Source organism: Lemur catta, chromosome 15 (genome assembly GCF_020740605.2).
Source record: "Lemur catta isolate mLemCat1 chromosome 15, mLemCat1.pri, whole genome shotgun sequence".
Taxonomy (NCBI): Eukaryota; Metazoa; Chordata; class Mammalia; order Primates; family Lemuridae; genus Lemur; species Lemur catta.
In genome coordinates this window covers 20,599,348-20,619,462 of record NC_059142.1, presented here as the reverse complement: position 1 = coordinate 20,619,462, position 20,115 = coordinate 20,599,348, and the positions used below count along the sequence as shown (strand labels likewise).

The 20,115-nt window shown below is 49.7% G+C and overlaps 1 protein-coding gene across 1 annotated transcript in view; it reads right to left on the bottom strand.

Moving 5' to 3' along the window:
• RAB11FIP4 (RAB11 family interacting protein 4) overlaps positions 1–20,115 on the bottom strand; it is a 106,083-nt gene that overhangs the window by 65,667 nt on the left and 20,301 nt on the right. The window contains exons 2-3 of the mRNA XM_045525426.1: positions 9,283–9,370; positions 8,292–8,380 (exon numbers count right to left, since the gene is read on the bottom strand). Of these exons, the coding sequence (XP_045381382.1) occupies positions 8,292–8,380; positions 9,283–9,370 (177 nt within the window). The remainder of the gene's footprint in view (positions 1–8,291; positions 8,381–9,282; positions 9,371–20,115) is intronic.

Here is a 20,115-nt window from a genome sequence, read left to right as displayed (position 1 = left end):
CGAGGGACAGATGCCAAGGGGCGGGTGCTCTGCAGCACACAGACAACGAGGTATCAGTTTTTCCCAAAATGCTAGAATGGACATGAGCTGGAAGGGGCATCTGGATCATGCTTCAGATGGAAAACTGAGGCCCGCCAAGTGGGCGCCAACCATAGGCACTTTAAATGCGTTTTGGAGCTGAAACACACACAGTAGAACTCTCCTCCTCACTCCCTCCTCCCCACCTCGTTTTATTTTGGATTTAAATTTAAATTGCACTACCCCAAAGGACTGGAAAATCAATAAAGGCAAACCCAAATTGAAGGACATTCTTCGGAGCAACTGGCCTGAAGTTTTTAAAAAGGTCAATGCCATTATTAGGAGTGCAAAACAAACAACAACAACAACAAAAAAAACAAAGGCTGGGGAACTCTTCTAGATTAAAAGAGACTAAAGAGACATGGCAACTAAAGGTACTATGTGGTCCCGGATCAAAAAGAAAAGCTATTGACATATTATTGGGAACATGTGAATATGGAGTTTATAAAACTCCATAGGTAATATGCTACATCGATGTTAGTATAAATTTCCTGCAAGTGATATTTTATTGTGATTATATAGGAGAATGTCCTTGTTCTTAGGTCAAGTATTTAAGGATGAAGGGTCATAATGTCTGTCACTAACTTTCAAATGAGCCAGCAAAAGAAAAAAAAAGCACGTATACACAAACACAGGGGAAGGGGAAGAGAAAGTAAATTTAGCAACATGTTGGTGAATCTAAGTAAAGGATATATGGGTATCCGTTGCTCTGTCCTTACAATTTTTCTCAAAGTTGAAAATGTTCAAAATAAAAAGTTGGAGGAAAAGTCAACCCTTTAGGTCCTTGTTAAGTAAAAGTGACCTACTCTCCATTCTCGCACCTTCTGTAGCTGGAGCCTGAGCCCTGAGAAGTTTCCGGCGAGATTCCAGTTTAGGCTCTGACATGTGATGTGCCCCTGGCCCGGCTGATACCAAGTCCCCATGGGCTCTTGAGGGGCCTCTCTCTGCAAAAGCAAAGTCATGGCTCACTGGACACCAAGAATGCTGCCTCCCGTGACCGAGCGTCCAGGCAGCTGGGGTCTAGGGGGATGATGGACATCTCGGGCCAGGGCCCTGCAATCCCCAACCACTCTTCCCAGAGGATTTCTTCTGGGTCCACGTAAGAAGGGCAACAGCCAACGTTTGTTGAGCCCACATGCTGTGCCAGGCATTGATATTTTTAGGGCATAAGACTCTCCCCAGACTCTGCATTCCATCCTCAGGGAAACAAGTGTTGGCTGTGAACAGGCCAGAGTCCAGAACACCGGATGGGTCATGGCTTCATGGAATTGCCAGAGGAGCTTAAAAAATGCTGATGCCTGGGGCCCACCCCCGAGAGGTACTGGGCTGAGGGATGCCTGGGCACAGGAATCTCACAAGCTCCCGGGTAACTCTAATATGCAGAAAAGTTTGAGAACTCCTGGTTTAGACATTTATTTTTCAAACTTGGATGTGCCTTAGAATCACCTGGGGAGCTCTTAAAATAGATGACTGGACTCCTCCCTAGACTAATTAAATTAGAATCTCTGGGTAGTGGGACTCGGGCATCAGTAGTTTTTAAAAGCTCCTGTGATTCCAATGTACAGCCAGGGCTGGGAACCGCTGGTTTAGACTGTGCTGTTTGTGAGCACTAACATTTGTCCTTGTGTGACTGTGTGTGTGTGTGTGTGTGTGTGTGTGTTTGCACTTGTGTCCATGCGCTTCTCACAGTTACCCATTTCAAAAATTTACCTAACTCAATAATGAGGGAAGCAGGTAGGTAGCTGGTTCAAAGGAGGATGGGAGAGATGGAAAGAAAGAATTCTGAGCGAGGACTGCAGCTTTAAAAAGATGGGATGGGATATAAGTAACCACTCTCTAAAGCAGCGGTCCCCAATCTTTTTAGCACCAGGGGCTGGTTTCGTGGAAGACAATTTTTCCACGGAAGGGGTGGGGGTGGGGTGGGGTGGAGGAGGGTGGGAGAGGGAGGCGGAGCTCAGGCGGTGATGCTATCCATGGGGAGCGGCTGTAAGTACAGATGAGTTGTTCACTGGCCGATCACCTCCTGCTGTGTGTGGCTCAGTTCCTAAGTTTCATGGAAGACAATTTTTCCATGCACAAGGGATGGGGGGAGCTCAGGGAGTGATGTGAGGCCTGGTTCCTAACAGGCCATGGACTGGTACTAGGCCGAGGCCTGGGGGTTGGGGACTGCAGCTCTAGAGTTTTATCAAGCTCTAACTCAGAGAGTCTAGGTTCCAAAGCTGTGTGTGAACTTGGGCATCGGGGTTGGGTTAAGCAGGAGGTGGCCATGGAGCTGTCCTGGGAAGTGGGCACTTGCTGGCCAGCTCCACCCAGCCTCCCTAAGGTAGGGATGGGTAGGCGCAGGAGGTGGGGGACAGACGGTCCAGGGCAGGCCAGGGTGAGGGGACACACAAAAGAGGCTCCAACATCTGTGCCGCTTCCATCACAGCCACCTTTAGCTTCATCACGATTAAGTAACTTCCCCAAGACACAAATCGAGGATCTTTGTATTCTTACAGATCTTTGTATTCCAGCGCTTGGAATAAGTAGGATATTTTTTTCTTTTTGGATTGGGGAGTGTGTGTGTTGGAACACAGAAAAAATACTGGGACCAAATATAATAGAAAAGATGAAATAAGCCTCCTCCCTGAGCTACGAGCGTCCCCGCCCACACCGCCACCAGCACAGCTGAATCACAGAGCTGCTTGTCAGGAAACGTATTTTTAGAGCTTAAAAATGCCGTTGTCATAGGTGGTTTTAGAAATCCTTGCTCGGGAGGGATGAAAGGAAGCGAGGGTGGACTTGGACCTATAGGCTATAAGCTCTCCCAGGCCATTCTGCAGAGAAGCACAGGCTAGAGTTGTACAAACTGTCCTGGCAAGATGGGGGTTTGGCAAAGCTCCTTCTGAATATGAGCAGAAGAGCCACTCTGAACTCAGGCTGAAGTCCAGGTTCCCAGCAAATCCCGATTGCTTTGCCACGAGGGGGCGGCTTGGTCATAACCCTGCAAGGAGCTGCTGGTCCTGCCAGGTGAGGTGGGGGAGGGAAGGTAAGAGGGACTGAGGGGAAAACGTGGCTCCCTCCCTCATTCTAGACATCAAAATTGATTCCATGGATTATAACTTTAAATAGTAAAATGGAATCCATAACAATAAAATAGAACACTAGCTTGGGTGGGAAATCCTTTCTAAGCATTACACCAAAGGCTGACGCCATAATGGAAAAGATTGATGAATTAGCTATAAAAAATTTAAAAATTTGCTGTCATAAAAATAAATGAGAAGCTGAAGAAGAATTGTAATGTATGTCAAAAAGTTAATATTTCTAGTCCTTAAAAAAATCAGTAACAGTAAACATAGCCATAGAAACCAGGGTGAGGAATGTGGACAGGCAATTCATAAAGAAACAACTCTTAATGACCAAAAAATGTACTTTAAGTTAATATTAGAATCCAAAAGAGGGGTTCTAACTTAAAACCAGCAACATCAATATCAACTGGGTAGTAGGAATCTGACCCAATTCTGATTGGATTCCTGGAAAGGAATTTGGCAGATGTATTAGAAGTTCTAATATTTTATATCCCTTAATAAAATAGTTTCCAATTGGAATTTACCCCAGAGGTTGAACATACTTATTTCTGTAAAGTACAGACAGTGGATATTTTAGGCTTTGCAGTGCATACAGCCTCTGTGGCAACTACTCAACTTCACCACTGTAGTGTGAAAACAGCCACAGACAAGATGCGAACAAATGGGCGTGGCTGTGTTCCAATAAAACTTTATTTACAAAAACAAGCTGCTAGAGTTGGCTCATGGGGACTGTAATTTGCCAATCTCTGATTTATTCTAAAGCAACGATTGCTGCTGTGGGAACATACTACAAGGATAATTGTTACACTGCTTTTGTTAATTCCTGAAATTAGGTTAGAAAATATATATATGCCCAACAATAAGAAATTGGTATATAAATTTGGTTGTCTTCATGTGATAAAATATTATGTAGCCATTTAAAATTATGCTGAAAAATAATATGGTTACATTGTTATATAGAATTAAGCAGGGTAGAAAATAGGATGTAAACAAACTATCAGAACATAAAGAGAGTTTAATAAGGTTGTCGTGACAAGATCAACACCAAAAATCAAAACCTATTTTATACATCAGCCATAACCAATTAGAAAATGTCACAGCAAGAAGATCCTATACATAAAAGCAATAGGAACTCTAAAATACAGCTACCCTAATAAGGAAATGTGCCTAACCTATTTAAAGAAAATCATAAAACTTTCCTAGAGGGCATAAAAGAAGACTAGAATAAATGAAGAGATCTCTATGTTCCTGGATGAGAGAATGTAATATTGTAGAGAATCAATTTCCTCCAGGGGATGCACACATTCAATCTTAAACACAATCTCTAGCAGGATTTGTAACAGAATTTGACAAAAAGACTATTCTGGAAGAGAAAATATGTAAGAATAACAAAATTTTTTTTTTTTAAACAAAGAATGATGAGGGAGGCTTTCTCTGTTAGATATCCAACTATTAATACAAAGCCAGAATGAAACCATGGTTTTGGCTTAAAAATAGGTAGACAAATAGATCAATATGACAGACCAGAGTACAGAAAGAGACCCATATTTATGAGGCGAGCCAGCATCTGACAGAGGTGAAGTTGGAGAAGGGAGGACTGTTGGACAACTGGAACTCAAAGCACTGGCGACATCAGAAAGATCACAGTCCAGATTGCTACTCCCACCCAAACCAAAAATAAGCTCCAGGTGGATCAAAGAGCTAAACATAAATACTTCCCCCCCCCAAAAGTATCTGAAATATACATGGGAGAAAATGTTCATAGCCTTGAGATAGAAAAGGCACAGAATAAGACCCAAAATGTAAATGGTGTAAAAGAATTCATAAATGATGACATCAGAATTTTAACCTTCTGGTCTACAGTCACACCACCCTGAATGCGTCCGAGCTGGACTGATCTCGGAAGCTAAGCAGGGTCGGGCATGGTTAGTACTTGGATGGAAGAATTTTAACCTTCTGTACAATAAAAGACACCAAAACCAAGATTAAATTATAAGCAAAATGCATAAAGACTGAGAATCACAATATATAGAGATCTCCTATAAGTTAATAAAGAAAAGACAACAAACAACTGGATTGAAAATGGGTAAAGAATATGAATAAGTAATTGGCAGAACACGGAGCCACCCTGGGGGGTGAGGTTAGGCAGTGACAGAGGGCACCAGTCCCCAGGAAGCTCCACGCATGCACGAGGAGGGGTCGAGTTCCTGCCATCTCCTGGTGTGTCACCCCTGTGCCACCCCAAATCACTCCCCAGATTTGTGTTCCTTGGGAGCATTGCAGAGGCCCAAGTAGTGATCCAGGTGCCTGCTGGCGTCCCGGTCTCAGGCTGACCCCTAGGGGACAGCTGGGACACAGCAGGGCACTGAGGGCCTGACCTGCAGGATCAGGACTTGCCCCAGGCTGGTCCCTTCTGATCCCCACCTGAAGGGCTGTGGTCTTGCCCCTGCTGTGAGGCCCTGAGCCGGAAGGGATCATCATTTGCGATCCCACTCCCCACAGCGGGCTGGCCTTTGACCCATGCCCCTTCCTCCCCCCCAGCACTGGGGAGCCCGGGGGAACAGAGCCCAGGTCAACCAAGCTGCCTTATGAGCACAACGAGACAGGCTGTGCTGTGTCCCCGACTGGGCTCAGGCCGACCAAGCTGTCTGTCGGGGACAGATATACGTGGAGAAAGGAGTTCACCAGGGAAGGGCTTAAAACCAAAAGCATCAAACACCTATCTGATCGCAAAGTCCCAAGAGGCAAGGAGGACAAGCACCGGGCTTGCTGACATCGCTGGTGAGGCCTTTCTGCTTTCCCAGAACCTCTAGATTTGGGAGAAAAACCACATTGCTTTACAAACAAAAGCACCCTCTTGGAGGCCAACTCTTTCACACCTATTTCTCACCTTTTCTCCATGCACTATCTTTTCTAGAAGTGCAGATGGCAGTGCCTGGGGCTGCAAAGGCAGCCAAAGACACGGCCCTGCTCCCGGGCACCGCTGCCAGGCGAGCCCCGGGCCTCTGCGCCACTCCGCCCTCCAGCTCTCGGGGGCAGGGTTTTATTTTGACATAATTTTGAAACACCAGAATCCAAGGGTAAAACAAAAAATGCAAACCTTAACTTCAACACCACTGTCTTATACTAATCTCCAAGTCACAGCACCAGGAGGCCGGGAGTCATCAGGGATTATGGGTCTGTTTTCTCATTGGACCTTCATAACAGAGCCCCTAGCCTGGTGTGGCCAGCTGTGCTTCGCAGCCGAGGAAACTGAGGCTCAGAAGGGTTGAGAGGAATGTGCCCAGAGTTGCACGGCCAGTCAGTGGCCAAGGCGGGGCATGGACCCGGTTCTGGAGGAGCCCTCTGCACACCTCACACTCTGTCCGGGAAGGGCCCACTCCAAGAAACTCCTGGGGCACTCAGTGTTTGTCCCCCACACTGGGGGTCCTCTGCCCTGATCCTGGTCCCATTGGTTGGCCCCAAACACATATCAGCCCCCCATACACTGACCCATCGAGGCAGGCCTGGGACCCTCGCTGCTGGCCTCGGCACATGCCTAGAGCCCGGCTCTCTTTGCTCAACCCTGAAGGCTCTTGTTTTGAGCACAGCACCTTGACATCCACCCACCTGACTCCCACCTTGGAGGCCCTAGCCCCGCACCTGGTGCCTGGGTTTGGTCCAGGCTGGAGCGTGGCTTCTCTAACATGTTTTTCTTGGCAGCCCTCGGCATCACGGCCCTCCTCACGGACTCTCCCTCTCCCAGTCCCGCGCACGCAAGTCAACCCTGACCCACAACCCGGCTTATCCCAGCAGGCCCAAAACTGGCCATAGTCACCTCTGGGGTCCTGGGCCTCCTTCAGCTATATATGAAAAAAAAATACTAATATTTTTTGAGGTCCAGATGAAGCACCAACCAGAGCTGGAGAAGAGGCTTTGAAGCTGCCTGGATGAGAAACCAAAACAATCTTCTTTTAGCTCTGAGTGTCTCAGCCAGCAGGGACCTTGGAGATTGTCAACATGCACATCTTAAACTATTTGTATGATGAAGCTGCAGTGCTTGAAAAAATAGTTCAAAGCTTTATAACAAACAACCATTAGGTGATGAAAACAGGGCTTTGGGGACTGTGGTCTTTGTCCCTACTTCCTGACACATAGCTCCTTTATAACACCCTTGGCATTTCCCGACAGGAGTGGCTTTCATTCATGACAGGCCCCTTGTGTTATGCTCAGCCTCCCCTGTTTATGCTAATGAGGTCACTCAGTGGGGCTGGAGACAGTGTCAGGGTGGGGCTGGTCACCAGAAAGGCAAACACATGATTAGAGGTGGGAACTTTCAGCCCCACCTCCCCCCACTGGCAGGGAAAAGAGAGGGGCTGGACACTGGGTTACAACAGCACGTGAGTGACGAGCTGCAGAGAGCTTTGGGGATGGCGGACACACGATGTGCTGGGAAGGTTGTGTCCCCAGAGAGGGCGCGGAAGCTCCGCACTAACCCCCAACCCCGTACTTTGTCTGGTGCATCTCTGTGGCTATTCCTGAGTTATATCCCTTATAATGAACTGATAACTATCAAGCATAATGTTTTCCTGAGCTGTTCTAGTGAATTACTGAACCCCCCAGTGGTGGAAACCCCTGAATTTGCAGCTGGCCAGGCAGAAGTGGGGCTGGCATCTGAAGTGGGGGCAGTCTTATGGGGCTGATCTTTGACTCCCAGGGTCTGTGCTAACTCTGGGAAGTTAGTGTCGGGTTGAACTGAATTGCGGGACACCTGGTTCATCTCAGAGAATTGGAGAATCAGTTGTTGTTTGGAAAAAAACACACAGGGACCTGTCGGCTCAGAGCGTTATGGTGCAGAGGAAAAGGAAGAGAATTCTAGCCCTGCCTGCCTGACCTCGAGCCTGTCACTTTCCCCGTCCGGGACTCAGTTCCTCCTCGGTGCCCTGGAGGGGAGTAAAGATCCCCCGTGAGGACCCCCAGCTCATACACGCCCTGCTGGGGCTTCCCAGGGGGCTGCGGTGCTCCTGTGCCAAAACTACTTCTTCACTTTGATGCCAGAGGGTCCTCAGAGGGAGGTTCTGGGTCCTCCCAGATACTGAAAGAAGGTGCAACAAAGGCAAGAGGACCAGGGAGGGCCAGGCGGAGCAGAGGCCCCCCTCGCCTTACCTGCTCCGCACAGTCTGGGATCTCTGGCGCACACGGCAGGGACCCCGCGCTCTCCACGGACAGCACGTCCTTCAGCAGCTCCTCGCACCCTGCAGGCGGACAGACGGACAGACAGTGAAGGGTTGAGCCCCAGCCTGGCACAGCCACTCTGCTTCCAACGGGCATGGGGTGGGGAGGCCTGAGGAGAAACAGGTGGCCCGAGTCTGCAAGAGGCAGGGACGGAGCACCAGGCTGTAGGGACACTGCAGAGGGAGCCGCAACAGGACCCTGCTTCCGAGACACCCGTCCACTGGGCCTAGCCCAACATAGAAGACACAGAAAAGAGAGTCTCAAATGCAGAGGGGAGGCTGGGACAGAGGCACTCAAGGAGGACTCCCGGAGGAAGGGAGATAGGACAATACTTCCCGCCTGGCTCACAGGGACTCCACACACCCCATTCCCTTGGGCTGAGCGCTCCCCCCAAGTCCTGCAAGCCCCCGAATGTCCAGGATAGGACCCCCTGAGGACGGCTCTAGCTCCTGCAGACGCGGTTACACAGGCGGCCTCCCTCCCGGGCTCCTGAGCAAATGCCCCAAGTTATACTGGACAAAGCAGTTAAAACCCGCAAAGCACCTGGGACAGGCACCTGGCAGGTGCAGCCTGCGGTGGCCCAAAGAATCAAACAAGTCCATCCGGAAAACCTTTACTGGGGGCCTCTGTGTGCTGTGCCCCCGACTTCTCCCCCTGCCCTTTACCCCTCACCTCCACTGAAGTAATTCCTGCCCCGTCCCACCTGCCCGGAACTCAGGGGACCCCCTAGAGAAGGTTCATCCTGATCTGACCCACACACGGGGAACCGTGGCTTCCTGCAGAGATAACAGGATGGGACAGCTGTGGGAGCCCAAGCCCCTTCCCCTCTGTCCCCCTGGGTGGCCGGGCCGGAGCCCACTGTGGAGCCTCCCCAGCTGTAAGGACCTGAGAGCCACTAGGACCCCCGCCCCACAGGTCTCACCTTTCATGGCGAACACTCCTCGGCAAAAGTCTTTGAAGTTGATTCTCCCCAGGTCGTTGGGATCCAGATATTTCACAAGTTTTTCTACCTGTGGGAAGGAAGGAGGGAGAGGTGTGAGGCTCCGGCAGCTGGGCCGGGGGAGGCTGGGATGGAGGAGCGGAGAAGGCACCAGCGTCCGGCCCGCCCACCCACCCCGGGCTGCGTTATTCTCCTCGGGTGGACACACAACGTGAGTGAGGAAAAACAAGGCCACGGCCGGCTCCTTCCTGAGCCTGGGCTTGGGGTTTGCCCAGTTCCTGCTGCAAGCCCGTCCCCGGAGGCTGCACGTGGAAGGCACAGCCGTGTCTGCCGAGGTCTAAAGCAGCGCTGTCCTTCACACAAAACTAACACACACTCATTGCAAAAGATCGAGAAACCCCACTGGTTCCCATTTTTCTTTCAAAACACATAACTGTAACCACATTTAAAAATGTTTTATTTTGTAGTTCTGAGATCCCTGGTCAGATTCCCCTTGGTTGACAGGGAGGAAATTATTATGTCACAGGTGTGTAAATTATTTAAAATTCCAAATTGAGGTTTCAGGCGAAACCAGGTGTGGTGAAGACAGTGGCTCCGGCTGTAGAACGTTGTCAGGGGACACGCCAGGGGCATTTCTGGGCTGTTGCTCATGTTCTGTTTCGTGATCTGGCGCTGGCTGCATGGCGAACGCTGACACTCGTGGCTGGTTTACTTTTCTGTTCTGTCAGTGCCTTGTACTTCAATAACAAGCGTTAAAAATAAATAAGGAAATAAGTTTTATCCCAAACAAGTTAGCCCTTCTTGATGTTGGGGAGTTTCTCCCCCACATAACAGTGAGCACATCAGAACACTTTTCCGTGCTGCCTGGTGTGTACAACCCTCATGGTTAGTGGTTATAACATACTCTGCCCGGTGGATACACCGTAATTTACTTGGCCACCCCTAACAGTTGGGCATTTTGGTTATTTCCAACTGTTTTCTGTTATAACTCATCTCTAGGGGTTTCTGCAGCTGTGTGGATGGGCCGTGGACCCCTTGGCCTCTCAGATCCTTGGCTTCCTTGTTGCCCCACGTCTCAGCTCGGGCACTGAGTCCCGTGGTCAACCCAGTCATCACCCTGTCCACTACCACCCACCCAAACGTCCCACTCGGTGGCCCCTTCCTCCCTCCCCGCCGCTGCATGGCTCTCCAGCATCACTGAGACTGCTCCTCTCACCCACATCCAATCCGCACCTACTGTATCCCAAAGCCACCTTCCTCCCCACATCACCCCTGGGATCCCACCTGGTCACAGCCATCATCCTCTCCCTCCCGGACCACGCAAGTCTCCTAATGCACCTACTCTCTTCCACTCTCAGCCTCCTCCAAAGCAGCCTCCACTCCAATTGGATCCTGCCACCCACTCCTCTGCTTAAAACCTTCCAGTGACTTCCCGTCACACTTAGGATAAAATCCAAACTCTGAAACATGGCTTATAAGAAAGGCCCTGATGATCTGGTCCCTTCTGCCTCGTCTGCCACCCTGTCCACCACTCACTGCACTCTAGCCACGCTGGCCTTGGGTCAGCCCCTCAAACTAACCAAGCTCTTTTCTGCTCCAGGGCCTTTGCACACGCCGTTCTCTACATCGTGAACACATGCCCTCCCTTTATCATCTGGCCATGTCTGTTTATCCTTTGGGTCTCCCTTTGTCCCTCTTTTAAATGTCCCTCCCCCAGACAAGCCTGTCCTGACCACCCCATCTAATTAGGGCCCATCCTGCTGCTACCATGTCTTATAGCATCCTATCCTTTTCCTTCAAACTACTTGTTGCAATTTTTAATTGTTAACTAAAGAAAGGATTGACACAGAGGTCAAAGGCAACAGCATTTATTTGGGAAACAAAGAATTGCAATTGGGGTGCACTGAACCGGGGCAGTCCTGAATGGTATCCCGTAAGTGCAAGAGAGGTTTTTTTACAGGGGATTTCCACAAAAAGTGGTCAGAGGCAGTTCATTGGCTGGGCAGAAATCCTAAGCTGCAAACCTGTTGTGATTGGTTAGTTAATCAGGGTACTCCCAGCTGAGAGATGCCGAAGACTGGCAGATACCGACTTCAGTTGTTTATCTAAGTCTACGGGGACATCCTGTGGTTTGACCTTTAGCAGGTATGAGTACAATTAGGACCCCAAGGAAGAAAGCATTAGCCTTACTTCATTTTCTTTCACATAATTGTATGTTTATGTGGTAATTTGATTACATCTTCCCTCTACAAAGTGAGCTCCCTAAGTGCAAAAGCCATGTCTGATTTGATCACCACTGTATACCTTGCCCCATGACTAGCACATAGACGAAGCTTCATAAATAGCTATTGAATACACATAAATGGTCCTACAAAACATTTAGTTTTTTTTGGGGGGGTGGTTTAGGCTGGTCAAGTAGGAGTGGAGAAGGAACAAAAGAACAACATTTAAATTTCTTTCTCTCTCTCTTTATTTTTTATTTATTCAGGATATTATGGGGATAACATTGAAGTTTTTAAGGCTTTGATAATAGTTGCCAAATTGTTCTCTGTAAAGATATCTTAATTTAGTATTCAATCAGGGCAACCGACTTCCAACTTGCAAGCCCTGGGTATTTTTCCTAGTTGTTGGCAATGGCCAATTTTGTAAGAACTATCTTTTTAAATTAATTTGGAGCCACTTTTCCCCCTGAAATTTCCAACGCCTGAATTTCAGCTTCTTGACATTTCTTCCAGAAAATCCTGCTTCTAAATCAACCTATACCTTAGTGGCAGTCCCTCCACAGCACACACGCAAACATATATTCATTCATTCATTCATTCATTCATTCATTCATTCATTCAACAAGCAATGACTAAGCACCTGCTACGTTCTGGGCACCCTGCTGGGGGCTGATGGTGGTAGCTGCGGGTCCCCCTGGCCAACCACACGTGGTCACAGGGACACACACGTGCACACACTCCGCATCGGGCCCCGTGCCCCTCCCCCTAATAAACACCAGCAGTATCTACAGCACAGCCGGGCCAGGCCCAGCTCTTTCCAGAATCCTCTCAGGCTGGGCTGCCGATGATGGATGCGAGAGCACTGGGAACTGCAGAGCACAGCACATGGGAAGGGCTCACTGTCACTGTTGTCACTGTTCACACTGGTACAGACAGACGTGCCCCGCACCCCACACCGCCCGTCACATGCACTGAAGCCCAGCCACACGTTGGGGGGTTCCTCTGTTCCTAAGGACCACGTTTTTCCTGTGAGCCCACAACACGGCAGTTGCAGCAGGGGACTGAATTCTCATCACTGACGGTGGCCTGGCACCATGGGGCTGTGCCAGCAGGTTTTGGAAGACGGGCAGTGGCCAGAAAGCCCCTACCACAGCCATCTCCTCCCTGCCCAAGCCTGGTGGCGCTGTGCTTGTACCGCTATTCTAGCTGACCCTGCTTGCCCACTCTGGTGGGAGTCTGGGGGTGAGGAACGGGCAGTGGGGCTGCACACCGTCCTCTCTGTGACCCCCTGAACCTGGTGCCTAGTGGGCATTCGGGAAAGGCCTGCAAAATTTCAGTGAAGGAGGAAGGTGGCTTTTTGCCAACTCCTGCCCGGTCAGAGCCTCCTCAGCATTGGGCCTGCCCCTTCCCCCAACCCATGGCAGCCTCTGACACTGCTGGGCAGTGACGTGGCTTCTGAGAATAGCAAGGTCCAGGTGCCACCTGTGGGGCTGTGGGGAGCCCACCCACCACCCTAGCTGGCGAGCCACCTCCTCTCCTCCTCCCCTCTCTCCACTGGCACTGCAGGCCATCTGTGAACGCAGGGAGGGGCCAGGGGCACCCTGACCCCCCCCCCACCTCCACCCCTGCCTCCTGTGCTGACCCTACAGTCCTCTCCAAGGTCAAGAGCTCTGATGCAAGTCCGGGATGGGGACTGTCACAGAGTGCTGAGTGGCTGGCGAGGAACCCCAACTCAAGCCCACCTAAGAGGCAGCAGCGTATGGATTCAGATCCTGAAAGCCCTGAGTCCACACCTCCCAGGGCAGGGAGATGACAGTGGGCAGGCTGTCCTCTCCTCTGCCTCCAGGAAAGCCCGCCTGGAACAGAGGTGGGTTGGGGTTGTTTGATGACAGGCAGACAGACAGGGTCCTGAGGGCCACTGCACAGTCCCCAGCTGCAGCTGGGGGCACCCTTGGGTTGTGACCTCGCTTTTCTACAGCTGCTCCCACAGGGCTCTTCAAAGAGCAGCAGTCCCAGAGTAGTGGCCACGAAAATGCCATGTACACTGCTGTCCTGCCCTTTAGAAAATAGTCAGGACCCTTGTAAAATTAGTATGACAACACATACTAGTGACTATCAATTCAAGCCATGGAACCTCAGGGTGCACGTAGTCTCATTTAATCCCCACGACAATCTTAATACTAGCTACTATTATAGCCCCCATTTAACATTGAGGAAACTCTGAGGCTCAGAGTGGGTAAGACATTCAGACAAAGCACCACAGTGGTAACTCTTGAACCCAGGTCTCGCTGACACCAGATAGGCAGCCACCGCTCCCTGCTGCCTTCCTGCACCTCTGCACATGGGCGAGCTCACCTGGGCCCCAGGTAGGCTCACGGGCTGCTTGCACTGCCGTGTTGGCTCAGCCCCCTGGGCCCCATGTATCAACGAAGCTTTACCCACTGTGGCCGGGACCCCACCTTGATCACGAAGAGTCTCGACCTTTCTGGACGCTAGGTCACCCTCATTTCATAGACAGGGAAGCCAAGTCCCGGGGGGGGGGAGGGGTTTGCCCAAGGTCACACAGGTCATACAGCAAACACCCACCCCCGTCTGGCCTTTGTGGTGAGCCTGGGCCACGGGCGCGGAGGGGCCGGCTGGCGGGCCTGGCACGCGCCCCGGGAGCAGCTGCTGTTGCCGAAGTGCACACAGCTGGCCTGCACTTGCTGCCAGGGAAATCGGTTGTTTCACTGGCAGTAAAATATTGATCTTTCCTTTTCTGGGCCACTCAATTACCAGGCTTCCCCTTCTGTTTCTGTTGCCTTTCTCTTCATGCTGATTTTTGCCCCCACTCGGTCCCCATGGGTCACATCTCTTCTAGCTCAGCCCAGATGATGTTAAAAGCTTTGTTGCCGCTGTTCTCTGATGAACTACCAGCCAGAGCCTCCCCGAGCCTGTGCCCAGCCCTCTACGCCTCCCTAATTTCCAGGTCTGCAGGCCAGACAGACCCAAGCAGGGCCTGTGCCTTGCTGAGGCCTCAGCTGCCTCGTCTGAACAAGGGAGCTAGGTGGGCTCGTCTCACTGTTGTGAGACTCAGTGTTCATGGCGAGGTGCCTAATAAACCCTAGCCATATCTGCTATTAATCCAGCCAAGTGCTTAGCGATTCTTCCTTTGTGCCAGGCACTGTTCTAAGCACTCTATACAGATGAATTTATTTAACCCTCACAACCACCTGGGAAGTAGACACTATTATTCTCATTTTACAGAGGAGGAAACTGAGGCATAGAAAGGCTAAGTCATTCAGGATTGAGGTACCACAGCTAGTAGGATGCAGCTGAACACAGGTGACCTGGCCCCAGAATTCACGCTCTCAGCCAAAAATTATTATTATTTCTACTAAAATAATTACAATGACTATTATTGGTATCACAAGTTTAGGGGTTTGCTCTGACCAGAGAAAGAATAAATCTGTATTCTGCTCTCTTTTCATGTAGACAAACTGGCATTGGTACAAGGATCCCTTGCTTAAGAATTTGAATTCTAAAAGAAAAATTAATTTCAACATGCTGCGTTGCTGAAGCAGAGGTCGCCAGCTAGCATCACAGACATGGTGTGTAGACAGACTTAAAATTTGTTAATTGGATGCCAGTGTGAAAACCAAGGAGGACGCCTGGTTCTGGTTAAGACAGAGTAAGCACACTACAGCCATCTCCTCTACTGATGACAACTAAAAACCCTGGACAGAAGACATAAAACTACACAAAGTCACTGAAAAGTGAATAGCAGAAGGTGAACTGGGGAGAAAAACAAAAACTTGAAGACGAATATGGTGGTAAGTTTTCTGACTTATTTTTCCTTTGCATATTTTCCGACCTAGACTCAGGTAACCCAAACCCCAGAACTGTGCAGCAGGTGCGAAGAGAAAAAGCTCCCAAAGAAACTCTCTTTTGGGTGAGAAGCCAGGGAAGGGGGCCCTTTTGGCAAACAGAGGGGGAGAAATGCCCTGGGTCTTTTTTCTCTCCCAGCCCTCTCCCCACAAGGTACGTTCTGATCCCAAAGTTGGGTGGTGGTAGCAGCCACAGAAGTCACACAGGGGGATCTAAAACTCTGAGGGAGGAAAAATCTTTCTGCCTGGAAATAAAAACTAGGAAAAGGGGCCCCTGGGAGCTGGATGGGGCAGGATCACAGAGAGGAGGGAGCACGAGAATGGGATCCCATAAGCGTGTGTATGAGCTGCACATACATGGAACTGAACCAAAATAGCACACCAAAGGCTTTAAGGACTGAACTACAGTGTGGACTGAACACGCTGGCCTTGGAGTGTCCATACTTGCAGTGAATCCAAATAGCACAGTGGAGGCTTTGAAAACTGAACTGACAGCGAAACTACAGCTCACAGAGGGCAGGCTGGGATCTGAGTCTTCAAACTAACTGGGTTGGTTTCCCTATTAGAAAACATACAAACAAACAAACAAAAATACTGACATTCTTCAGAGGATTTTAACAGGACTCAAAGTCTCATAATATTCAAAATGTCCAGAACACAAACCAGCATTACTTGACATACAAAGAAACAGGAAAATCTGACAATCGTGTACAAGAGAAATGACAAGCATAGATGGATACCAACCTCAATATGACCCAGATGTTGTCATTATTAGACAAAGACTTTAAAGCAGTTATCATAAGCATGCTCCAAGAAATTAAAGTGAACACTCCTGAAATAAATGGACATATAGAAATTCTCAGCAGTAAAACAGAAGCTAGAAAAAAAGAAATACATGGATGTTTTAGAACTGAAAAATGCAATATCTGAAATAAAAAATTCACTAGATGGGATCAATGACAGACATGACAGAAAAACAGCGATAGAACAATAGAAATTATCTAATCTGAACAAGAGAAATTATCAAGGATTCAGAGGAACATTACATAAAAGGGTCAACTCACTAAGAAGACATAACAATCCTAAATGTACATGTACCTAACAACAGAACTTCAAAATACATAAAGCAAAACTAATAAAACTGAAAGGGGAAATGGACAAATCGACAGGTATAGTTGGAGACTTTAATACTCCTCTTTGGTAACCAATAGAACTAGTTGGATAGAAACTCAGCGAGGATCTAAAAGGCCTGAATACCACCACTAACCAGCTTAACCTAATTGACATTTATAGGACAGGCCACCCAGTAAGAGCAGAATACACATTCTCTTTGTGTGCACACAGAACATTCACCAAGGCAGAGCATATCCTGGACCATTAAACAAACCTTAACAAATTTTAAAAAATTGAAATCATACAAAATATGTGCTCTATCCATAAATAAATTAAACTAAAAATTAATAATAGTATTTATTGTTAAGGAAAAGAAGGAAAGAAATAATAAAGAGCAGAAATCAATCAAATTAAAAACAGAAAATGGTAGAGAAAAATCAATGAACCCAAAACCTGATTCTTTGAAAAAATTAATAAAACTGATGCATCTCTTACCAGACTGACAGAGAGAGAAAGAGAGAGAGAGAGAGAGAGAGAGAGAGAGAGAGAGAGAGAGAGAAGAGAGAAAAGATATAAATTAACAAATTAACAATATCAGAGGCCGGGCATGATGGCTCACGCCTGTAATCCTAGCACTCTGGGAGGCCAAGGTGGGTGGATTGTTTGAGACCAGCCTGAGCAAGAGCGAGACCCCGTCTCTACCAAAAAAAAAAAAAAAGAAAGAAATTATCTGGACAACTAAAAATATATATAAAAAATTAGCTGGGCATGGTGGCGCATGCCTGTAGTCCCAGCTACTCAGGAGGCTGAGGCAGGAGGATCGCTTGAGCCCAGGAGTTTGAGGTTGCTGTGAGCCAGGCTGACACTATGGCACTCTAGCCCAGGCAACAGACTGAGACTCTGTCTCAAAACAAACAAACAAACAAAAAAACAATATCCGAAATGAAAGCAGAGTTATCATTAGTCATACAGACTTTAAAGGCTAATAAGGGAACATTATGAACACCACTATGCACATAATTTCTACAACTTAAATGAAATAATGAATCCATTCTTTGAAAGACACAAATTACCAAAACTCGGGCAAAAAGAAACAGGTAATCTGAATAGTCTGATAGCTATTAAAGAAATTAATTTCATAGTTTATATCCTTTCAAAAAAACAAGAAAACCTCAGGCCCAGATAATTTCATCAAATATTTAAGGAAAACATACATAAATTCTACATACTCTCTTCCAGAAAACAGAAGAGAGGAACAACTGTCACCTCACAGGTGCAGAGCACGGGCCAGGGGCCAGGCTCCCTGCAAGCACCTCAGGTGCCTCACTCCTGGGTCTCCCAGCAGCCGTGGAACAGCCCCCAAGGCAGGTGTGGTGGGAATCCTACCAACTCCCTCCTCCTGCCTCTGTCCCTCTTCCTGGCTGTTTTCTCCTGAGTCCCTCCTCCCGCCACCCCAGGGGGCTGTGGCCCTCCCCTGGGGCCCCAGGGCGAAATGCTCCAGCTGCTTGTTTATCCACTGTCCCAGGCTGGCCAGCTGCCTGACCTCAGGGACACAATGGGACCCTGTATTCTGGAGCCCCCACCCCCATGCAGGACAAAGGCCACTGGCCCTCCCCATTAATATTCAGGAGGGGAGGAGGAGCCAGGCAGGAGCTTCAGCAAAGCCAGCCTGAGAGGAGGGATGAGGAGGGATTTCCAAAGTGCATCCTGCCAGTCCTCACACCCCAGGTGGAAGTGCCTGTCTGTCCTGCTCTCCGTCCCTAATGACCCCTCACTCTCCAGAAGCCCCCTTCCCACCACGTCCCACGGAATCAGTCAGACCTGCCCTGGGTAGGCCCCAGGCAGATGGGAAGGCGCACATCTTGGACAGCACCCTGCAGAAGTCGGGAGCCGTGGGTGCAGGATCAACTCCGTGATTTGTCAGGCCCAGTGCAAAGTGGAAATGCTGGGCCCTTTGTTCAAAAACTACCAAGAATTTCAGGATGGCAACTGCAGAGCATTACACCCTGTGTGGCTGCACAGGTCGCATGCCAGTAAAGCCGGCTGTGCCTGGGCTTCCATGATGTGCTCACTGCGTGACCTTGGTCAAGTCATGTTACCCTCTGGGCTTCAGTTGTCGCACCTACAGTGCACTTTCGACCAGCTCACCAGACCACCGTGAGGACCCAGTGAGACTATAGTGAAGGCCAGTGGAGTCTGTAGAGTGCCATGAGGTGTCAGGTGGAAAAGGCGCACAGAGAGGGCCCGAGGGAGAGCCTCCACCCGGGAGGAGCGGGCAGAGGTGGGCCACCAGCCGGCGGGAGGCTGCAGAGACTTCCCTGCAGCAGGGGTTGAGGTGATAAAGCAGGGTGGTCTCTAAGACCCCCTGTGCTTCCTTAGCCCTAAGTTCACCCCCAGCAACACCATCAACTGTGTCCCTGAGTGGTCTTGGCAAGCCCCTTTCCCTCTCTGGGCCTCAGTTTCCCCATTTGGAGAACACTGGATAACATTAATCTTGAAGGTCTCTTCCAGCTGAAGTCCCTATGATTGTAGTGTTCTCCCAGGGATGTCTGGGGTAGGCGTGGGGCTGGGAGGAGGAAGAGAAGGACACCCGGGTAGAGAAATAGGTGTGAGCAAAGGGCCTGGAGAAAATGTCTCCATCCAATGCAGCTTCGCCAGGGACCAACTAAATGGTTTGGGGACCTCAGAGTGTGACTCTGGGGAATTATCCAACCTCTCTGAGCCTTTTACTTCCCCTCTTCTGTAAACTCAAAAAATAATGACAAGGACTGAAGTAGCGATTTTGCCAGTCACCTCTATGCTGCCCAGGTGTGGCCGAGGTGCCAACCTCCTGTTTGACCAGGTGCCTTTGGGGCATGAGTTCTGATTGGACCAGGCCAGTCAGGTGGGCTCATGCCCCTTGCCAGTGATTGGTTCAGGCAAAGGCAGGGTATACATTTCTGGCCAATGAGACGTGGGGAGACACCTGCAGGCAGCTTCTGTCTTTGATGGGGGAGGAGGACCATCCGCAGGAAGCGGTCCCCTCCCTCTTCCCCTCTGGGATGGGGGACTCCATCTCAGGGGGATTGCATGGGGGACACTCAGTGGAAGGGGTTGGGTTCTGGCTGATGCCACTGAGCTCCTGAAGGCACCAGCCCACAGCTGCCCTACCTTGGACCCTTGTGTCACAAGGAAGAACACATTTTCCTCAGCATTTATGCCATTTTGTGCTGGTTCCTGGTTCTCAAAGCCGGAGGGCCCCTGGGGGGTGACAGGAGGGCGGTTTCATGAGTGAAGTGCCCAGTGCACAGGGGACAGGGGCTGTGTGGCGTTGGGTGCCTGTCACCTGGGCGGCCAGGCATCCAGAAGGGCTGACCAGCAGGTGGCCCAGTCACAGGGCACCCAGGCCACTGCCCCCTGGGAAGCATTCTCTCCTCTGGCCACAGCTGGAAACGCCTTCCTTTATGAGATGCCCAACGCGTCATACGCAGCCCCTCATTCAGCCTGAGCCTGCGGCTGACAGAATCCCTGGGGCCACCCACACGGGCTTTGTTTGCGTCTGAATAGGAATGACAGTGACAGGAGGCTGGGTGGTCTCTGAGGTAGGCTGGCCTATGCACGCCTCTGTCCATCTG